The sequence below is a fragment of the Bombyx mandarina genome, chromosome 10 (assembly GCF_030267445.1).
Source record: "Bombyx mandarina strain Sakado chromosome 10, ASM3026744v2".
Classification (NCBI taxonomy): domain Eukaryota; kingdom Metazoa; phylum Arthropoda; class Insecta; order Lepidoptera; family Bombycidae; genus Bombyx; species Bombyx mandarina.
Window position 1 is genome coordinate 5,357,628 of NC_143217.1, and position 23,514 is coordinate 5,381,141.

General features: G+C 37.6%; 1 protein-coding gene across 1 annotated transcript in view; it reads right to left on the reverse strand.

Moving 5' to 3' along the window:
• Window positions 1–18,043, reverse strand: part of LOC114247923 (ras-related protein Rap-2b) — a 49,237-nt gene extending 31,194 nt beyond the window's left edge. The window contains 1 exon segment of the mRNA XM_028181012.2: window positions 17,838–18,043. Coding sequence (XP_028036813.2) covers window positions 17,838–17,926 — 89 coding nt within the window. The 5' untranslated portion in view covers window positions 17,927–18,043.
• Between the last annotated feature and the right edge of the window lie 5,471 nt (window positions 18,044–23,514).

Sequence of the window (23,514 nt, forward strand, 5' to 3'; positions counted from 1 at the left end):
TCAGTTTTAGAGAGTACAGCTTGTTCTAAGCGCCATGATAATTTGGAGTCCCTAAAACAATCCGTACGATTGGCAGTGAAAAATTTTCCCATGGAAGGAGTGCGTGCTTCTATTGATAACTGGCCTCAACGTTTAAAGGACTGTATTGCAGCCAATGGAGACCACTTCGAATAAGCGTTTTATATTTATGTATTAAACCAACACACTGTAAAAGTAATAAATGTTATTCGCAATAGAATTTTTTTATTTTTTCTTTTAACAGTATTTATAGCCAGACTAAGTAATTACTAAATTTTCTATTATAAAAGTAAAGACACTTCGTTTACATCTTAACTCAGAAGATAAAGTTAAAAATATAAAATACACGGAACTTAATTCGATTCTAAGCCGCTTGACAGAATCGATTTACTTTGTATTATATCTCTCGAATACTTCAATTTTAGGTAAGCGAAATCTACATAATGCATTATGAATTGGATTTTACTATACATTCGGAAAATAACTAGATTAGCTTCTGTTCTAAGCAATCTCATTCTATTTGTTTTAAAGTCATCTTTGAATTGAATTTCTTTTAAACAAAAATCATAGCATATTGATTGGTTATTTATATTTTCTTGGAAAACAAAGGCAAGCTTTGAATACATTACCGCAATACAAGTTTGAAATATTTCGTTTCGTGTAAAATTCAAAGTCGATGGTTTTACGAAATGATGCGTAAGTCTTGGTATCGATATGACTTTTACGATTTGAGAGATTTTGTTGTAAGACTAGTCAAACAGTAGATCTATTATCTTAGTATACATTTGAAAAGTATTTATTATAGTGTGACTGTAGATAGGCCAGATGGCAAAATACGGTAACAAATAAATCGGGAACGATTAAATGGTGGCCACGATACTTAGAGAGAGAGAGAGAGAGGGAGAAGGAGAGAGAAAGAGGGGGGAGAGATAGATAAGGAGAGAGAGAGAGGGGGAGAGAGATTTTTTAAGCGAAAGGAGGGCAGTTGCCGGACGTTACGGCAGAAAGACGCGGTGTAACTCTGAAGACATATTATTATTTTAGTTACATAGATTCAGACGATTAAGACGAAATAAAAAATCAAGTTTGTGTTACTTCATCTTTGTGTTACTTTTTTTTCTACACTAGAAATTCCCTAGAAATCTTATATATGGCAAAACAGCGTTTGCCGGCTCAGCTAGTTTATATATAGTATTGCTTAGATGAAGAACAAAAAAATAATAATATAATAATAATTCTTATCCAGCGCAATTAAAAAGAACTTAGTTCGAAGTTTACAGTCTTAGCTGTGTGCTGCGATGACGCCTGTAAATGACGACATGACGGAAGACGGATGACGGAGATGGAATATAACAAGTGTATAGCAAAGTAAAAAAAAAATGGGCATAGGGTTTTCGTAGCTAAGGTTTGTTACAAAAATTTCAATACGAAAGTGTATTTTAATTTGTTAAATTGACCTTTGTTACATGCAGTAACGGAGCCATAATATGTTTTCATGGTATTCTGCAAAAAGCTTAAACTCTGAATACGTGTTTCAGTTCTTAGAATTTCAAATTCAATGCAGACGGAATCTTCAAAAGGGGGACCCCTTTAGTCTCTTATATTAATATTTTAAGTACATCGCATTGTCACAATTTGTATCATGTACTTACTTACATACACATGTATGTTGCTATGTATGTGATAGACATTTCACCGTTCCAGAATTATCATAAATTTTGTAATAAATTTTTTTTATTGCTTAGATGTGTGGACTAGCTCACAGCCCACCTGGTGTTAAGTGGTTACTGGAGCCCATAGACATCTACAACGTAAATGCGCCACCCACCTTGAGATATAAGTTCTAAGATATCAAGTATAGTTACAACGGCTGCCCCACCCTTCAAACCGAAACGCATTATTGCTTCACGGCAGAAGTAGGCAGGGTGGTGGTACCTACCCGCGCGGACTCACAAGAGGTCTTACCACCAGTAATTATGCAAATTATAATTTTGCGGGTTTTTTTTTTATACACGATGCTATTCCTTCACCGTGGAAGTCAATCGTGAATATTTGTTGAGTACGTATTTCATTAGAAAAATTGGTACCCGCCTGAGATTCGAACACCGCGGTGCATCGCTCAACGCGAATGCACCGGACGTCTTATCCTTTAGGCCACGACGACTAAAATACAATCAATAAGTCATTACTGTTTTTCTATAAATGAAATATCACAAGCTTAGAGTGGAAACAAAAACTGTACGGGGAACATTTCGCACAACATAATTCGATTCCGATCCAGTATTAGATTCGATTGCGAAGTAGCTGCCTCTTGTGTTGTTAGGTCTCCTTCGGAGGCGCTCGGGTAAATGTTAGCAAATCTCACCCCTCCTGGCTGAGCGTTTGCTCGCCCACGTGTCCTGGTGAAACTGTAAAGGCATCAGGGCCAACAGTAATCACTCATTAAAAAAAAAATTACATATCTCTGTCATACCTTGACTATAACAAATAAACTGCTTATACAGCTATTAATTAGTTTACAGAAAGGTCCAAAATGATGTCGATATTCGTTCATATTAGTAGAACAGAGTAATATAGTTTTTGTTATATTTGTAAAAAAGTATTGAATTCAGAAAATTAATTGCGCGTGTACTCATAATAGTTCTTAACCGGAACTTTACTGGTAGGACCTCTTGTGAGTCCGCGCGGGTAGGTACCACCACCCGTTTCCATGCGTTTCGGTTTGAAGGGTGGGGCAGCCGTTGTAACTATACTGAGATCTTAGAACTTATATCTCAAAGTGAGTGGCGTTTTTACGTTGTAGATGTCCATGGGCTCCAGTAACCACTTTACACCAGGTGGGCGGTGAGCTCGTCCACCCATCTAAGAAAAAAAAAAAAAATAGTTTTATATGTAATAACCAATTCGCTTTGTATTATATTTTTATGTTTAAACTTTATATTTACTGTTATTAAACATTGAAAGTTATTATTGAGTATTGCGAGTCCGCATGAATTTGTGTGCCCAGCAAAAACACTAACAAACTCTACAGCAAACTCAATTATTTGAAAGAAAGCAGCACATGTATTTTTAATACAATTCAATGACAACTAACGTTAATGAATAAACTCCAATCGCGTATCCGAGCTGACATACAAATTTTCATTTGTTTAATTTGAATAATGAATTTACTATTAACGTTCTGTTTATATTATCTCTCATTCAGTCTTTATAATAATTATTATGTAAATTGGTAAAATAGATATAGCCTCATTTTGTTGGTTTTTAAAATGATGTGATTAGATAGCGCCCTACCCAAATCGAAACACAACAGTAATTTTAATAGTCCCTACATCATAAAATAAGGACTAGAATAACAAAGGACGTGGAGTACGTGAACCTTGTTGGACTCGTTTGATAAATGTGTTCGTGTCGGATCACGAATCCGGAACGCGAGCACCGAAAGAGCATAAATGCTTCGTATCGTATGATCTAAACGCGGCACGGATAGGCATACCTTTTTTATTTTTTGCCTACCCAGTGCTGGTAACTTCGAAGGGGTATGTTAGCTTCACCGAAAGGGTACGCTCACGGGGTTGTGCCTAGGAGGCTTTGTTAACATCTGCCCTAGCAAGAGCAATGCTTCGCGGAATTTACCACCGAATCGGAATCGCGACCCACTGAAAAGATCCGGCGAGAACGAATCGGGATGATCTGAAATGACGTGGTAGGTAAGCTCTTGCATAGACTTAAAGCCCGGAAAGACTTAAAGCTTCTCAGTGGATCGCGTTTCCGATCCAGTGGTAGACTCTACGAAGCACTGCTCTTGCTGGGGCCACTGTTAGCAAAACTCCGGCTTGAGCCCCGTGAGCTCACCTACATGTGAAGGAGAAGCTAAAATAGCCTCTCAAGGCTATCAGCAATGGTAGGAAAAAAAAAACTTAAATCATATTTACCTCTATAACTTCGTTCTCACGCTCGTGGATGTACTTCACTGAACAATAATGCTTAACTAAAATTGCGCATTAAATACTTAGAGTAACTTGGTCTTATATTAAGTAGTTAGAGTACTTACTTCTTAGAGTAACATACAGGTTGATCACATGTACAATAAGGCTTATACTTAAGGTATTAAATAATTAATGTATCTCTGTTACTTTAAACAGGAAGCTCTCGTATTACTGCTGTATTACTTTGAGAGTGGTTTGTAATCGGACGGGTTTTGTTAAACCTTTTCAACCCGAATCGTGTTATCTGATTGCCCGGATTACTTTCCAAAGTAATATCTTCGTTTCGAATTTGTATATTTGATGGACCCTAACAACAAAGGATAAGACATTAATGTTCGAAAACTCTAATGTTCTTATAACAAAAAATGTCTTATACAAGCTTTTAAACCTGTCTGGATTGTTGTCGTAATCAACTTAGTACTTATCTTAAGATGTGATGTTGGTACTATTCTCAAAATATTTGAGGTAAGTATTTGAAGTTATTAATAATTTGATGTATAATAATATGTATTTTAATTATAATTAATTTATATGTTAATCAATAAATAAATTAAATTATGAATAAACAATAATAGTAACAATAATAGCCGCGAACAAGTCACATACGGTCTAGGGTCTTGTACTATGGGAACCAGAGTTTCATATACATACATATATACGTTTAATTATAGATGTATATATAATACATATGTGTTATGTATATAGATAATACTTAAATAGACATTCAGCTCCCAGCCCAAGAGAAAGCAAATCTGTTCATCACACTAATATTTTCCCGATTTGGGAATCTAACCCACAACCATGGCATGCCATAAATCTTCTCACAAGCACCGTCAACGGTTGTACATAGTACATAAAGGCCCACATAAATTGGTAAAAAAAAATTTGTAGTGTCGTGGGACACCGGATAGTAACGAAGTTCCTTATTATAAAAATATTAATTTTAAGTTCTATTCGAGGTATAAAGAAAATAATTATTCGGGTATACATTTTTATTATGATTTACTTATTGATAAAAAAAAAATTTGTACGTTGTTACAAAGTTAAGTCGTACACTGTGTTCATTACTAATAAAAATCTTACGTTACGGACGTTTTTTCCCGGTTAGGGTACCCCTTACAGGTCGGTCGTGTGCACCGGGCACGGTGGGGCGGTGCTCCGCTTCCCCGTCCAGCGCGGTGTTCCACAGGGGTCGGTCCTTGGCCCTCTCTTGTGGAACATCGGCTACGACTGGGTCCTGCGTAGCGCCCTAAGTGCTCCTCTTCCGGGTCTGAGCGTAGTTTGTTACGCGGACGACACTTTGGTCGTGGCCCGGGGGAGGGACTTGCGAGAGTCTGCCCGTCTTTCCTGCGCGGGGGTGGCCTTCGTCATCGGCAGGATCCGAAGGCTGGGTCTGGAGGTGGCGCTCGATAAATCCCAGGCCCTGTTGTTTCACAGGGCCCGGAGAGCGCCGCCTCAGGGGGCCCACCTCGTGATCGGAGGCGTTCGCGTCGAGATCGAGGCAACCGGGTTGCGGTACCTCGGTCTCGTACTGGACGGTCGTTGGAGCTTCCGCGCTCACTTTGAAAGATTAGGTCCCCGACTGATGGCGGCTGCCGGCTCGCTGAGTCGGCTGTTGCCGAATGTCGGGGGGCCTGACTTGGTGGTGCGCCGCCTCTACACGGGGGTGGTGCGGTCGATGGCACTGTACGGGGCTCCCGTGTGGTGCCACGCCCTGACCCGCGACAACGTTGCGGCGTTGCGACGTCCGCAGCGCGCGATTGCGGTCAGGGCGGTTCGTGGATACCGCACCGTCTCGTTTGAGGCGGCGTGCGTGCTAGCTGGGACGCCTCCCTGGGACCTGGAAGCGGAGGCGCTCGCTGCGGATTACGCGTGGCGATGCGATCTCCGCTCCAGGGGGGAGCCGCGTCCCGGCGCGTCGGAAGTTCGAGCGCGGAAGCTTCAATCTCGGCGTGCCGTGCTCGAGGCGTGGTCTCGCCGCCTGGCGGACCCCGCCTACGGGCGACGGACCGTCGAGGCGATCCGCCCGGTCCTCTCGGAATAGGTGAATCGCGACCGAGGACGTCTCACCTTCCGAGCGACACAGGTGCTCACGGGACACGGCTGTTTCGGTCGCTACCTGCACCTCGTCGCCCGGAGGGAGCCGACGCCGAAGTGCCACCACTGCAGTGGCTGCAACGAGGACACGGTGGAGCACACGCTCGCGTACTGCACCGCTTTCGCGGAGCAGCGCCGCGTCCTCGTTGCAAAAATAGGACCGGACTTGTCGCTTCCGACCGTCGTGGCTACGATGCTCGGCAGCGACGAGTCCTGGCAGGCGATGCTCGACTTCTGCGAGTCCACCATCTCGCAGAAGGAGGCGGCGGAACGGGAGAGGGAGAGCTCTTCTTCCCTCTCGGCGCCGTGCCGCCGCCGTCGAGCCGGGGTTCGGAGGAGGGCGTTTGTCCAGCTCCAGCCCCTATGAGGAGGCAGTCTCCTCCCGGTGATGGTCACGGGGCGACCTAAGGGGGTTGAGGCTGCGCCGCACGCTACCGTCACTCTAGCGCGCTGGCACCAGGAGGACGGGACGGCGCGTCGGCGGCTGCGGACTGCGATGCGGTCCGCATTTTCGTCGTCGCTGTCGTCGCCGAACATACTGTTGAAGAGCAACCCGGTCGGCGGTGTATCGCGTTCCGACCCGGCAGGCTGGTTCTGGCCCAGCGGGGTATCCCGGAACACCAGCGGCACCGCCCGGGCGGCCTGATAGGGGCGCCGTACCGCGGAGACCGACGTCGTTGGTCGTCGACTATCGCCTCGACGACCCGTCGGTCGGGCGTCCTCGGGGTGGCGCCGCGTGTCTGGTTGTAGTGTTGACCGCGGGAACCCCCCTACTCTGAACGGGTTCTGACCCCGGACGGAGATCGGACGTCGGGTGTAAGAGTGCAGGGGAGTCGTTTAGTGGGTGGGCCCTAAAATCCTTGGGCCCGCGATCTGCTCTCAACACCTGCAGATCGTTGAGTCTCACATACCCCGCGCGCCCCCTAGGCGCGGGGACCTCGTAGGAGGTTCGGCCCCCGGCCCGAAAAAAAAAAAAAAAAAAAAAAAAAAAAAAAAAAAAAAAAAAAAAAAAAAAAAAAAAAACCCTCCGCAACGTCCCATAAGGAACTTCGTTCCAAAAATTTCGAACGCATAAAACCCGAAAAAAAATAAACAAACCTATACTACTAGCTATTTGAACGCCTGAAAATATTTGACTAAGACATTGTCCCGTCAGAATAATTTGCATCAAAAGATATAGTTAATATTCCTATTTATATGTTCATCGAGTAACTAAAACAGAACTTGAATTGTCTCAGTCACAGAAGTCATTTTGTGTAATTAAATGCACGACAATGATGACCGTTTAGGTTTTGTGACATGAAAATGGCTTCAATTTAAAACCGCTAGCCCATCGTTAAATGGGTTTTCGTAGAGTTAACTTTCTTTCTAATTACGTATAGTGCAGCAGTTTCGTATTAAGGTGCGCAAGGTAAGGTATTTAATTGGTTACTGGTGGGTAAACAATTAAATAGCTTACCTTATGTTGCTTTTTTTTTCCTACCTAAGCTGATAGCCTTGAGAGGCTATTTCAGCGGAACCTTAACTAGTAGGTGAGCTCACGGGGCTCAAACCTGACGACGTTGCTAACACGAACCCTAGCCAGAGTCGTGCTTCGCAGAATCTACCACCGAATTGGAAATGCGACCCACTGAGAAGATCCGGCGAGAAACTCAGTGGGCTGTGTTTGAGGGTTAATTTACTCGTCGAGCCCGGTGACCGGGCCTTATGTTGCGAGTCGGTTAATAATGTCACCATGACGATTGCTGCCGTCAATGAGCAATGGGGATGTAAGAGTAGGATCCTATATATTATATACAACCGAATCATCGACTTTAGGTCTCGAGGGCATCTGAACATCAGGTGAACTAATTTACCTATGCATTGCAAAGAAAAGTAGGCTAATCATCACTAATAAAAACATTAAAATTCACGATGGCATAATCCAAAGACTTCTTTCGATGGCATTGTACGACGACATTGAAAGATGTGCATGTTTGTAGATATGTAAGATAAAACATAATGGACGTTTGTTTCAAAAAAGCGAGGACTATTATTCCTAACATAATAACATCAGATATTGCGATGTAAAAAGTCCATTATGGAATTTTTTTTAAATTAATATTAGATGTTTTTTGCACACACGTATTGTATAATTAGCTTAATCAACTATTTCGTTCACTAACCAGCCTCGCATTAGATTGCTAAATAAATAATAACCGAAACGACAAGCATTCCTGCTTAATATCACAAAAACACCACAAATGAATTAAGTTTTCGGCTAGTTAAGTTAAAATCGATGCTTTTTCCAGTTTTCGATTTTAGCTTTAAGACTTTATAATTGATTTTGATTATCATGCATATCAATGTTATGCTATTTGTTTATACCGTAATTTCAAGAAGTAATTCTTCATTTTTTTAAGAGTTTTCATTGTGTTTTTGGGGTCGACTTTTCGGTAAATTTGATACATAAAATGTTGGGAGCCTTTGACACAGTGTAACGCTTTGCTTATGGACACAGACTTTTGACTTTAAAAAGCATAAGTATAGCCTCATTTATGCTTCCTGAGCGCAAATATGTCACTCTTCGAACAGAGTTTGAAGAAGATCTGGATCTGGCATTACTGATATCCATGTTCTATCGTGATTATTCAACATCAAGCAAACCCTATGCTCGTTAACTTCAAAAGGAAATAAAAATGGTGACAGACCCTACACTTTTTAAAGATGTTCAATAATCTTGAAATCGTCGTATTCTAAAAGGTAAGTTCGCTCGGTATATTCGTATCGAGCGATGCTATAACTATACTAGTGTTCAAACTCCCCAAGCAGGTACCAATTTTTCTACTAAAACATGAACTTAGCTCATGTTCACGAATGACTTACACGGTGAAAGAGTAATATCGCGTAATGAAAGTCAAACCTCAAAACCATAATTTGAGATATATATCTCTAATCCTACGGTAGGTGGTCACATTAACGTTCATGTTTCTACGGGCTTTGGTAACCACTTAACACTGGACAAAGCCGTCAGTTCGTTCAATCGACTATGCTATAAAAACTAAGAAAATGTATTTAAATAGAACCGTCTTAAAACTCTTAATCTACGTTTCCTACATCAAGATTAGAATGCGTAAATGAGTTTTAGTGTCTTCGTAATAATAAATAATCAGTTTCTCATATATCACACAGCTTTGAAGAACAAAAGTACCGAAGATGTGAATGACGTTGATAACTTCAAAAGTCTCTGGTATAAAAAGTGAAATATTACCGAGTATTACACTCGGTATTACCTCCGGAAAACCGACGCATTACGAGCTCGTGTCAGGTATCGTTTGCGTGGATTTTAATAATGTACTGTCCTTATCTTTGTTACCCCATATTTCAGACAAATTATGGTGATATTAAAGAGAACAGATCAGCTTGTTTACAAAAAAAAAAAAAAACTGTGATACGAACGTATTATGTTCACGCACTATATAATAATATGCATATGTGATGGTTATAATAATAGTATAATAATGTTAGTGTTCTTTCGTGTAAGTGTAAACCTTGAAAAGCATGTGTTTTTTTTCTTGGATTGTTTCGCGAAAATTGCCTTGTAAGATTTTACGGTAGGCAGCGGCTTGGCTTTCCGTGGCATTGCTGAAGTCCAGGGGCGACGGTAACCACTCACCATCAAGTGAGCCGTATGCTCGTCTGCCTGCAAAATCAATAAAAAGTAATATTAAAAGCTATTCCAAAGACACCCAATTCTTCGAAAGAACTATAAAGTGATACGACGTTAAGACACGATGGGTCGACTGTTGAACGCTCAAGGGCGGCGTAATTTCCGCACGAATGGATCGTTATAATCAGTCCTTAAAGGTGACAGGTTAGGGGCGCCATTTTACAAAAGTATCGTCTAGTAGACGGCCATATTTTTTTCTCGCAAAAAAAAGAACTTTTTCGTCGTCGTCTTTAAAAAAATGAGTCATCGAAATTAATTCTCGCAAATTACTGAATTTAGTTAAAATCGGAAACGATGTGAATTTGCCTAAATTAAAATGTACTATAGGTACACTAATTCGATGTTGAACATTAATTTATTAATTATATTATCTAAGATTAAGAAGATATTAAAAAAAAATGTGTCGTTGTCACAATAAAAAAGTTTATTATACAGCAGTAACACATATATGTTTCTGAATATTTTTCGAAGGGCGGTTCTTTCGAAGAAATTGCTATTAATCAGATCACTGATTGGAATAACTCAAGTATAATTATTGGTCCTTGTTCCTTTTTTGTGAAAATATATATTAAAGTTAAATGATATACAATATTCTTAATATGTATGTGACTCGTGTGGGACTGTTTTCAAACGTGATTGATAAATATACATAATTGTGAGTACTCTTGAGGCATCGTGCAACGAAGTTCATTCAAAACCACTATACATTATAGCAGTGATTCAAATCGATTTTTTTTTATTTAATAGCGTTCGACAAACAGTCATTCAATAATCTTATACCTTTAAATGAGCAATTCGTGTATATATATATAATCTGAATCTCGGAAACGGCTCCAACGATTTTCATAAAATTTAGTATACAGGGGATTTCGGAGGCGATAAATCGATCTAGCTACGATTTATTTTCAGAAAATCTTGTTTTCAATAATCAACTTTATGACTCTTCCCGACCTCTATTGGTGAATAATAATACTATTTTTACTGCTTTAAAGACACAACAAGATGGCGTTGTAAAAAAAGCGATCATCATCTAGTAATTAATAAAATTAAAAAACATTTAATTTTTTTCTTTGTAAAATCTTTCAATAGGCGTTATTGACGTAAACGTTTTACAGATATAGGGATTAAAAACGATGATCATGCTGTATTGTGAAGCAAATGGTTTCGAAGTAATCGATAATGAACAAAGCCTTTTGTAGCACCTGACCCGACGATCGCGACAAAGCTTTCGCAACAGGTGACATTTGACAACCGAGAAGCAAGCACTTTGAATTTTTTTTCCAAAATGTGTTTTTCGTTTGTTGATTTTTTTAAGGTTGAGTATTTTCCTTGTGAGCTCGAACAGAAGCGATGAATACAAAAGATTTTTTTTTGTACGTTATAAAAAATATGAAATTTTTTAGAAAATCTAAAGGATAAAGGCTTACTTAATTGCTATTTCTGAAGCATAGACGAACCGATTTTCTACCTACCAACCAATTGGATGCATCGAATTTACAATAAAAAAATTGTACTTAATGCCCTGCCTATTTCTACCGTGAAGCAGTAATGCGTTTCGGCTTGAAGGGTGGGGCAGCCGTTGAAACTATACTTGAGACTTTAGAACTTATATCTCAAGGTGGGTGGCGCATTTACATTGTGGATGTCTATGGGCTCCAAAAACCACTTAAGACCAGGTGGGCTGTGAGCTCGTCCACCCATCTAAGCAATAAAAAAAGCCCGGAAATGCAGAAAAAACAAAATGATGTAGCTGAATAAAATTAAATACATATTTAGAAAAATCAAGTTATTTTTTTCCCGTAGTGAGTTTAAGTGTATAAGCATTTTTAAGTCTGCCCAATGCTCAGAATTTGTACCAGTATGTATTAGCGTTAATCGGAAGGATTGTCAGAAAGCGGATAAAAAATTGTGTGATACATTTTAGCATACCCAAATAAACTTTTTTAGGTTTTATTCATTCTGTTTGTATCACGTGACGTTTATCTACTATAATTCCATATTTTTAAAGCTTCTGTTCGTTTTGGGTATATTTCTGACTTAATAACTTAAACATAAGATATAGAGTGTAAGACAATTTGCAGAAAACTGTGTAAGGGCTTTACTAATCAATCATCGTATGTAGGGGATCTTATTTTATTGTAGTCAGCATGGTTGTTGATGTCCATAGCCGACGGTGCCCACTTATAATCAAATCAGAGCCACACGCTTGCCTGCCTACGAATGTAATGAAAATAAAGCTAAAAATAAAGGAAGGGAAAATCATAAACCTACAGTTTCTGTCAGAAGGAAGGTTATTTTATTTGAACATCTTAAGCTGGTAGTGGCCGTTATTTTACGTTTGTATGAGCTCTGATACCAATTTAAGCAAGTTAAACCAACTTATTGTACCATTTTTCCTAATGGCTCTAGTAGATATATCGAAATCGGTACACGATCCAGATTTGGAGAAAAAATATAATAATAATTTGTTCTGTGAAACCGTCTCACGCATTTCGTCTCTGTACCAAAAATGTCCTAGTAAAAAATATTTTATGTCAATTTCAAAAGATGACTTTTTTATTCTTTTCGATTCTTGAAATTTTAATTGTAAATCATAAAAAACGTTCTTGGTTTTTAAAAAACAAAAGAAAACAAAACAAAAGCGTCATCTTTTGAAATTGACATAAAATATTTTTTTTGTGAACACGTAGGTTCTACAGATAAGATAAAAACAAACAGTTATTAAATTTTATTTCACCGAAATTCAATCAGAAAATTCACAAAGACTAAAAGTTTAATAACGGAACGCAACTTCGGTGAAATATTTACAAGCAAAATAAAACGTTTCCCGAACTCAAGGTATTTTGTACTTACTTTTGTTACAAAAATTAATTATTTGAAAAAAAAAAAAGGAAAACATTCTCACGATCTGAACCGTGAACAGAAAAATTAATTTGAAAAGAAATCCTTGTTTTTACGTAGGTACGTATTATTACGGTATCTATACGAATATTATAAAGAGGAAAGATTCGTTTGTTTGTTTGTATTGAATAGGCTCCGAAACTACTGAACTGATTTGAAAAATTCTTTCACTATTTGGAAGCTACACTATTTCCGAGTGAAGGATATAATCTTTATTGAAAAAAAAAATAGGGATCCTTACTAAAACTCCAATAATGTAACCCAAGGTGTAAAAAAATTTCCTAAAATATTCTTTACATCGCGTGCCCTGCGAAAACGATTGACGATAGAATAAAATAATGTACTACGACTTTGTAGAACACATTATTATTTACAAAAAGTGTCGTGACAGCATATGTTATATTATATTATATAGTTATATTACTATTATAGTTATGCTGCAATAAGTGTTATTTTATTTAAAAAAATAAAACAACGTCAAATATCGCTGAATTTTTTGTTAAAGACCCGAGCGGAGCCGGAGCGGGCTGCTATTTTCTCATAAATTGGTTGTGCTAAAAATTGTGTATCACGTTGAATTCTGAAAGTTTTATGTGTTATATTTAATGTTGCCTACAGACCTATAAAGCTACTAATTCTGCTGAAAAGGCTTCGAATCCAACATCCTATCTTACCTTCAACGGCCGTCTGGTGTAGTGGTAAGTGACATGGTCACTACATAAGGGGGTCGCGGGTTCGAATCCCGCCAAGGGAAGATATTTGTATAATTAATATAAATGTCTTCTCCAGGGTTATGGATGTATATTAAATATATGAATGTGTAGAATAAAAATCTTACATTTATTTCCGTTATCTGGTACCTGTAACACAAGTTCTTTACGAACTTATCACGGGACCAGTTAACGTGGCGTGGTTGTTAGTGAATATTTATTATTATTATTATAATATTATTATTACCGTGATATCTAAATCGATTGTTTATTTTCATTGAAGTAGTGGTCATAATAATATTGCAAGAACTCGGTTGCAGCGACAAAGAATGTTCAATGAAACAAACCAGCCAACCAAAATTATACCACCAAAATTGTGACAAAAATGCACAATTGCGAAAATCCCGTAGCCACACCTAAATACATATAAGTATAGGTACATATGCGTAGGTTGGTTATGCTGGAAATTCTAAACGCGAGGCTCAGAACTACTTAAATGAGATTTATTTTTGTTGTTGTTGTTAATCAAAGCCGCCGTTCATGGAAAAATGAACATCATAGCGATATTCTCACGACATTATATATTTCATAATAATACAATACTTACAGAAGAGCATTGTGACTGACGCTACCAACATTTTTGTGAACATTTTTCAATAGAAATTCACAGGCGCCTGCTTGGAGGAGGATCAATTTTTTTTTATTTTATTAAAATGTAGATTTCGATGGATTCAATAAAAGCCCTCAGAATTAATACAACTTTAGACGCACCATCAAATATTCCAATATTATGTTAAGGTAGGTGCCAAATTCATTTCAATCATTGTTCAATCAATCAACTTTTATATCACAGCTGCGATGATGAGTTTGTTTGTTTGTTATGTTTCAAGTCTTATATACTCGACCGTGAGCATTTGGCATTGGGATGGGCATTGTCAGAAGTACAAAAAAATATAGGGCGCTATCCAGAACAAATGCTGTATGTAAGTGTATATGATGTCTATGACAATGTTTTTTTTGTTAACTAAAACCTAAGTACCCGTTTTCCATATTTATACCGAATACAGTTTTTTTTCGTATGTTATTATATTACTTATACAAAACATACTAACTTTTTTTCTAACATTAGATTTATTACAATTTCTTTTCTAATAATTTTACATTAATCTCTACATATTTTCTCCCATTAAAAGCTCTTTATAGTGAACAGACAATAAGCCGGCAATTCACTCGGCGTTGTAGACAGGATTACGCTTAATATTAAATAAATGTAATAGTTAAATTCAGTGCTTAATATAAGCCTCCCGAAACACAAAACTTGTCAAGTATGTTTCTGTGCTTTCAAAATAAAACGAAGAAATTAAATTATTTTTTACATATTTTATTTTTTTATTGCTTAGATGGGTGGATGAGCTTACAGCCCACCTGGCGTTAAGTGGTTACTGGAGCCCATAGACATCTACGACGTAAATGCACTACCCACCTTGAAATATAAGTTCTAAGGTCTCAAGTATAGTTACAACTATATAGCCCCACCCTTCAAACCGAAACGCATTACTGATTCACGGCAGAAATAGGCGGGGTGGTGGTACCAACCCGTGCGGACTCACAAGAGGTCCTACCATCAGTAAAAATACACATTACATATAGTATTACGTCGGATACTTGCCTACTACGAGTATCATCCGCTGAATGACCACAGTATCTAGTGATCTTACCACAGTCTTACATAATTCTTTATATTGATATAGATGTCAAATTTAATTTCAAAGTATAAAATTACAAGATACTTTTATTAAGATTAAGAGATACAGACCTTAGAAGAAACTGCTACAAAAAAGACAAAAATATAGTAAAAGCTAAATGTAAACTTATTTTGTGCTAGCTATTGATTGTATTTTAATCATAAAACAGATTTAAAAAAGCTTGAGAATTTTGCAACAAGAGCTACATAGAAAACTTCAGAGAAAAAGAGAAGACGTTGAAGTCGTTGTGGCCTAAAGGATAAGACGTCTGGTGCATGCGTCTGGTATGTAGCGATGCACCGATGTTCGAATCCCGCAGGCGGGTACCAATTTTTCTAATGAAATACGTACTCAACAAATGTTCACGATTGACTTCCACGGTGAAGGAATAACATCGTGTAATAAAAATCAAACCCGCAAAATTATAATTTGCGTAATCACTGGTGGTAGGACCTCTTGGGAGTCCGCACGGGTAGGTACCACCACCCCGCCTATTTCCGCCGTGAAGCAGTAATGCGTTTCGGTTCGAAGGGTGGGGTAGCCGTTGTAACTATACTGAGATCTTAGAACTTATATCTCGAGGTGGGTGGCGCATTTACGTTGTAGATGTCTATGGGCTCCAGTAACCACTTAACACCAGGTGGGCTGTGAGCTCGTCCATCCATCTAAGCAATAAAAAAAGATATTTTTTGTAAATTACTATCATTATTGATTCGTATTAGATAGTAATTTTACGATAAATCGCAACTTCACAATAAAAAATATTCTCTTCGGTTTTCGCGAGCTGTAGACACAATTAAAACTTTACGGTTTAATCGACGAATCGGTTTTACAGGTTACGTTACGACGATGGTCGTCCGTGACCACGAAAAGTGTAACGTATTAACAATGTTTGAAGTAATCTATCTATCTATCTTCTATCTATATATATAAAAATGAATTGCTGTTCGTTAGTCTCGCTAAAACTCGAGAACGGCTGGACCGATTTGGCTAATTTTGGTTTTTATTTATTTATTGCTTATATGTGTGGACGAGCTCACAGCCCACCTGGTGTTAAGTGGTTACTGGAGCCCATAGACATCTACAACGTAAATGCGCCACCCACCTTGAGATATAAGTTCTAATGTTTCAAATATAGTTACAGCGGCTGCCCAACCTTCAAACCGAAACGCATTACTGCTTCACGGCAGAAATAGGCAATTGAATTATTTGTGGAAGTCCAGCTTAAAAGGTAGATAAATATGAAAATGCTCGGAATTAAATAAAAATAACAATTTTGTTTTCCCTTTCATGTGTCCCCCGTCGCGTCGGACGGATTCCTTTTGTTTGTTTTATGTTTATTTAGTACAAAAGTTTAGGCCTTTTATTTATTGATTGAGGCACTAAGAAGTCTGCCGGGTCAGCTAGAAATACAATAAAAACGTGATTTCAGCCCGTAAAAATAGTTCCAGTTGCGTTCAGAATGAATGTTCTTGTAAATTTGTTTCATACTGAACTAATGATGCGTAGAGAGAGTTGTATGCTGCGGGGTCCCGCATGCTCGCTCACAATCGATCGACGAAATATTCAAATGAACCGAATCTGTCTACTGGTATACACAGTGACATCGAACTAATAAACCTAAATACACACTGCTAGCTTAGTATGAGTTTGATTTTAAAACTGAAATGTTGAGGCTATCAAAATCATTTTTCAATATTGTTACAAAAATAGAACGTGCATTACGTTACGTATGATTTTTATTGCATTGGATAATCAGTATAATCAATCACCTTCAAATATTAATGCACGCTGGCTTCATGGAAATACAAAAAGATCGAATTACGGTAAGCTGTATTCAAATTAACGTCAAACTAAAATTGTCGTCATTAATCGTCGCTGTTTCAGAAGTGCAGCATCGGTAAAAAAAACGTAAAACACGCTAATAAAATAGACAAAATTGATATTCCCGTAGATATTAATAATTAAATAGATTTGAAATGATTCCTTTTGTAATCGTTGTGTTCTTGTATTCAGAAGAGCCTGAAGAATTTTCATTTTAACAGAATTCTGAAATTCTTCATATGAATTCCCGAAATTTAGAGACCGTAACTAGCTTATCTCGCATCATACATCTGACGGAAGATGAAAAGAGCTAAACGGCAGAAAATTGGAAAAGGACTTTCTTTATATAAAATTCAAAAGAAACTGTTATATATATATTAAGCTTTAATAAGCTTTTTGACGATTTATAACAAAAACGAAATACTTATTTAACTTAGGTTTTGAAAATTAATAAATCAAAATATAAAGTAGGCTTGTTTTTTGAAAATTTAGTCACTGAAGTCTAAGTTACTAGAGTTAATAGAGTCATTATATATATTAAAGTCTAAGTACTACTAAGCTATTAGGCTAATTTTAGATTATTTCGGTTAAGAAAACTCAATATTCGATTTCCTTTCCTTCAAAAATTGAAAACAGCAATCACACATTAAGGAATCTTTATTTTTTACGCAAAGAATAACCATAACTTTTTTACTATAAAACTTCTCCTATCTACGTTTTAAGACGCAACAGCTACGAAACTCTACACCGATCCACACGTCGTAGCCGATTGCTACAATAGATAAATAGCTACGCTTTATAATATTAGCTTTCCGACCGATTTTATCAAATGAAAAACAATCACCTGTGGTGTTTCTTCTCTTCTTCGTGTTCTTCCTTCATGAAGGAAGGCTGCAGACTGAATCTACGGCGAAATTGATGTCTGCCTTTCATATTGAACGTTTTTTTTTATCACTTAACACATAATATGATTAATGTCCCAATATACGAGAGTGTTTTAGAGGCAGCCCCACGTGAGTCAGTAACGTGCGTCGTTCACGGTGGCCGGGAGACGAATGCCGGGCTCCACGCAAAACCAACCAGCCGATACAGACCGCAAGAACGCATCGCAAAAGAGAATTATTAACGATATTAATTATTGAATTTTCACACTTGCGACACTTAAAACCGTCTATTAGAGCGGAACGAAAACAAATCTGTTTAAATGTTGAGGAGATTAGATGAGGTCGGCTATACGTCTAAATAACCAAACTTTCAATGCAGATTATTAATAATAACAATAGAAACTTTTTATTCAAAGTGTAATAAAAAAAAAAGCTCGTAATAAAAAAAAAATCGTATTATTTTTTGTTTTGTTCTAACAACGGAGTGGGTGTCTTCTTTTTGTTTTTAATTTTTAAGCTTAAGTTTAGTTAATAAAACATTTTCAATTGAGCTTTCATGAAATGTGTGATATAAAACGTAATAAACGTTTATATCGATCTAATACAAGAACGAACGGGCCATACCGAAGCACATAAGTGTCGTGCGACTAAAACGATAAAAGTGAAACGATCTCATTTAGAACTTTAGATGTACTGTATGAGATCAATATCGCAATTACGCGCGTCTGACACGTGTTACGTGTGCACATTAAGCGAGTTCCCTATTTTTGGCGTCGCATGTGCTTGGTTTCACAAAAAATGCATGTTTGACACTAGACGGGCACAAAATAATGGTAATTTTCCTGTGTGACATTAACGATGACACGCATTCACTGCTAATGGCTCGCTCGTTAGCCCAATTCGTTTCCTTTTGAACATATTTAAAAAAAAATGTGTTTTTTTGTTGTTGAAATGTTAAATATCTATACTAATATATAAATCTACAGTGGTTTTTACGGATGTTCCGTTATAACTACTGAACCGTGCATCCGATTGACTTGAAACTTGGTATCCATGTAGAAAATACATGTAATTAATGGATAGGCGGATATTCATGTGTGTTCGACTCCTTACACCAGTTGCGGGGGCGTTAATGATGAGAATCTTTGTGGGGGTGAGAAATAATAATGCTAATTTTAAATGCCCAGCGAAGCGGACGGGTACAGCTAGTTACTTATAAAAATGGAACTGCAAGTAAGTCTTTGTGTCCATTATTGTATTGTGTGACATAAAATGGAATGAACAATGAACATGCGGATACTGTGGATCATATACGTTATGAGCGCCATGGACTGACAAGAAAAATAATGGATATCTTAGTCTTGGTCAGAGAATGAGATATCGACGGAGTCCTTTGCCCAACATCGGCGCGAAACTTATACGAGGCGTCTGAGGGTCAAGAGGTGAGGCTATGGCTATGACAACAATAGAACCTTAAGAGTTTATTTGCCCCGCCCCTAAGTTCATTAATATTAAATCTGTATATTATTTTAAATCTTAAAAATAATATTTTTTTTTATTTTCTGTAATTTAAATTCGAAAAGTCCGCCTGCGTGTAATGGCGTTGTGCGTCGAGAATTTGAGAGGCAGTTTCTTCTTTCAATACCCCCATGCGATAATATTGTAATATCAGTTAGGACATGATCCTTTAGGCAAATTAACTAGTCTTACAATATAAGTGGTTAGAAATGATTCGCATCGTGAACGTGTCTTCATTTTGAAGTACCGTAAGCGAGCTCTCAGCAAAGATTACAGACGCGAAAACGCGAATAAGCGTCTTGCTTTAGCGTCGACGGCTATTTCAAATGAAGAAAAATGATTTTAACCGAAACATTTATTACTTTATTCATAGAACGTGTAAAACAGTTTATGCCAGTTTAAATAGGTAAGCATTCCGATTTTAGTAGGAAGATTTTCATCAGGCCGTGTGTGGATGTGTTAGGAAAAATTAATGCTTTATTCTTTTGTGACATTGATCCAATGCGAATGAGTATGTAATGCGCATAACTAACTCACCATTTTGATTAATAAAATCATCTCTAAATCATCCTGATTTGTAGAAAGTTATCCGTGACCACGAAAACTGTACATAATACGAAACGTCGTAAATGACAATGTCAATAAAATTCATTATTGAGTTAATGAAAATAAAAAACGCCGTACTCTACCCTTTTTTAATTTTTTATTATTACTAATTTTTTTTAACGCTAGGACAGGATTCCCCATCGATCTCCACCACTTCGACTCCACGGAACCCACCTGCACAGTGCGCGCCGAAAGTCCGCCAAAAATTTCAATTTTGAAATTAAACACGTTAAGAATTTAATCTTGTTTGAAGTCCCGAAATGCTACAGACAAAACTGGCACCGTATATATATTTTCCTATTGTATTGGCTGTTCTAAGTTCGTGACTTCAAAAATAAAACAATTAAATTAACAGTAATGTATAATACGTCACTACTTACGCAATACCATTGAGACATCGACCTAGTGTCTCAAGGTGGGTGCGCATTCACGTTATCTATGGGGCTCCCTATGGGGAAGGGTGAGCTCTTTCACCAGTTTGTTTAATTTTTTAATAAACAAAAAGTATCGTAGGCACATCCGGCTATGGAATGAGCTCCCCTCCACGGTGTTTCCAGAGCGCTATGATATGTCCTTCTTCAAAAGAGGCTTGTGGAGAGTATTAAGCGGTCGGCAGCGGCTTGGCTCTGTCCTTGGCATTGCTGAAGTCCATGGGCGTCGGTAACCATTCAGCATCAGGTGGGCCGTATGCTCTTCTGCCTACAGGGGCAATAAAAATAAAATTAAAATAAAACTGAGAAAAAAAATAAGACAGACAAGCAGATCTTAACTTGATTCGTTTCGAAGTAATATCTCCGGCGTCCGTTAAAGTGAGATAAAAATGAGCTGAACTAAACTAACACCTGGGATCCTCTTATCGTGAAGACGAAACCTGAAGTAAAAAAATAATAACATTAAAATACGATTAGTTCTTTCTGTGTGAAAGTCAAGAAATAAAGATTTTTTTTATATTACCGTATAGGCAGACGAGCGTACGGCCCACCTGATGGTGAGTCGTTATCCTCGCTCATGGACGTCAGCAATGCCAGGGGCAGAAACAAGCTTCACAGGTACTAAATAGTTATAAACCACCCTTATAACACATTTGAACCTCAGGAAACACTGAATAGACAAAATATAACAAATCACAGAACTTCATTCCTCGGGTTCCCGCCAAAAAGTCCTTTTTTTTGTTGTGCTGTGATATTTGGCATTAACGGCTCTGTTAACTGTCTTCGTTTTCAGAGCTGCTTGAAAACGCTCTGTCAAACTTAGCAATCGGTCAAACGAAAACATATTAAAATTCGTCAGGCGCTACTACGCTTGTGTTTTGCTGTAAACAATAGCCACTGTTTTGCAACGCGCGATTAATATTTCAAAACAACGTAGATGAATAAATCCGAATGCGGCGTGAGAAATATCGAACAATTTTGACTGTCAAACATATCGTAGTCCCCAGATATTTGCAAATTAGCTCTGTGACACGAAGCGGAGTGAGTAGTGTGAAACGAACTACGAAAGGAGGTCAACTTACTGAGCAGCGTAGAGAGCGATGATCAACAAGTGAAAAACCAGAGAGACCTTTTTGATATTATTACCTTTTGAACCACAGTTTTGTTGGTCCAAATATTGAAATGAGAACTCAGATATACGTTTCTACGTAGGTATTTAAGTACGTTTTGAGAAAATAATATCGTGTTTATTTAAAAAAAAAAAAAAAGATTTGTAGTGTCGTGGGACACCGGATAGGGATGAAGTTCCTTATTATAAAAATATTAATTTTAAGTACTATTCGAGGTGTAAAAAAAATAAAACAGGAGATTTCGCAACAACCCACGGTCATTCGGTAACGTGCGAACTTATTGTGGTACACTTCATTCACGGTTGTTTGCATAAGAGTTAGTGTATTGCGCAAACGAACGCTCTGAGATCGTGGTCAATGAATGATAAAAAAGACGTTATTTTTTGTACGTTAATACAAAGTTAAGTCGTACACTGTGTGCATTACTAGTAAAAATCTTACGTTACGGACGTTTTTTCCCGGTTAGGGTACCCCTCCGCATCGTCCTATAAGGAACTTCGTTCCTAAAACGTAAATTTACGCAAAAAGTTACGGAATTGAGAAAATAGTCTGGTGTTCATTTAAAAAAAACATAAATTTACGCAAAAAGTTACGCAATGAGAGGCAGGGTTGTGACACTGCCTATTTTTGTCGAGGCAAAGAAGTTTCGGTTTGAAAGTTAAGCTTTGTCAGCCGTTAAGCTACACAATTGGAACTTGAACCTCATGTCTCAAGGAGGATGACAATATTCGCTTACGCACATTGCCAATAATACACGATTTTCATTGTAATACTTGATAACTTCTAAACTACTCAAGTTTTTTTAGTAGGTATAGCATTTTATTATCAATTTTGTAAACTTAATAGGAAGGGCGTGTTTGAGATTTTTCATGTACGCAAAATAACTAGAGTAAACAGTAAATAAACCTGCCAAGCCATATTGTATTTTCTTAGATTTTTGCGAGTCGTAGACATAATTAGCGGTGTAACTTCACGTTTTTAATGTCATTATATTTATTTATATTTATATTTATATTCCGGATATATATATATATATGGCTAGATGGTGCGATGACCTCCGCACGGTGGCCGGCAAGAAGTGGATGAGGAGAGCCGCAGACCGGGCTCAGTGGTGTGGATTGGGAGAGGCCTATGTCCAGCAGTGGACGACTGTGGACTGTTGATGATGATGATGATGATATTCATATTATTTACGATTTCAAATACTTTACAGTTTTCGTGGTCATGGACAAAACATATTAATTAGTGTGTTACTATTTTTTTTTTCTATTGCCCTTGTAGCCAGACGAGCATACGGCCCACCTGATGGTGAATGGTTACCGTCGCCCATGGACTTCAGCAATGCCAGGGGCAGAGCCAAGCCGCTGCCTACCGCTAAATCGGTGCGTGTCTAAATATTCTAAGTTTTCATGAATTTAAGTAAATTACATGTATGTACTATTATAAAAAAATTTTAGCTATGGGTGTTTTCAAAGTTCATATTTTGGACAGAAATAGACATAGATAACCACTTAATGTCAGGTAGGCCGTGAGTTCGTCCACCTTTGTGAGCAATAAAAAATTACTGCTAGAACTATTGAGTAAAAGCGCATATAAACGTTAATAGCTGTTTGTTAAATGAAGATATCGTATTTTTTTAATATAAATGTCAAATGCCCAAATTATTAATAACCTAACTTTAATATTATAAAATTTATGTTTCAAAAACCTTAAAAAAATATAAAAATCTATCCACATTCTTTTAGATGACCCGTGCACAACATCAGAACTCTATCATTTTATTTAATATAATTTAATAATTCGAAATTAATTAGATATATTATATATTATAAAGATATATTATACAGCTCTACAGCAGAACAACAATTATGAAACAATTTGATACGAAATTCCTTATTGATACTATTATCCTTGATACTAAATTAGCCTTAGACTGAAGTAGCTAGTTGATT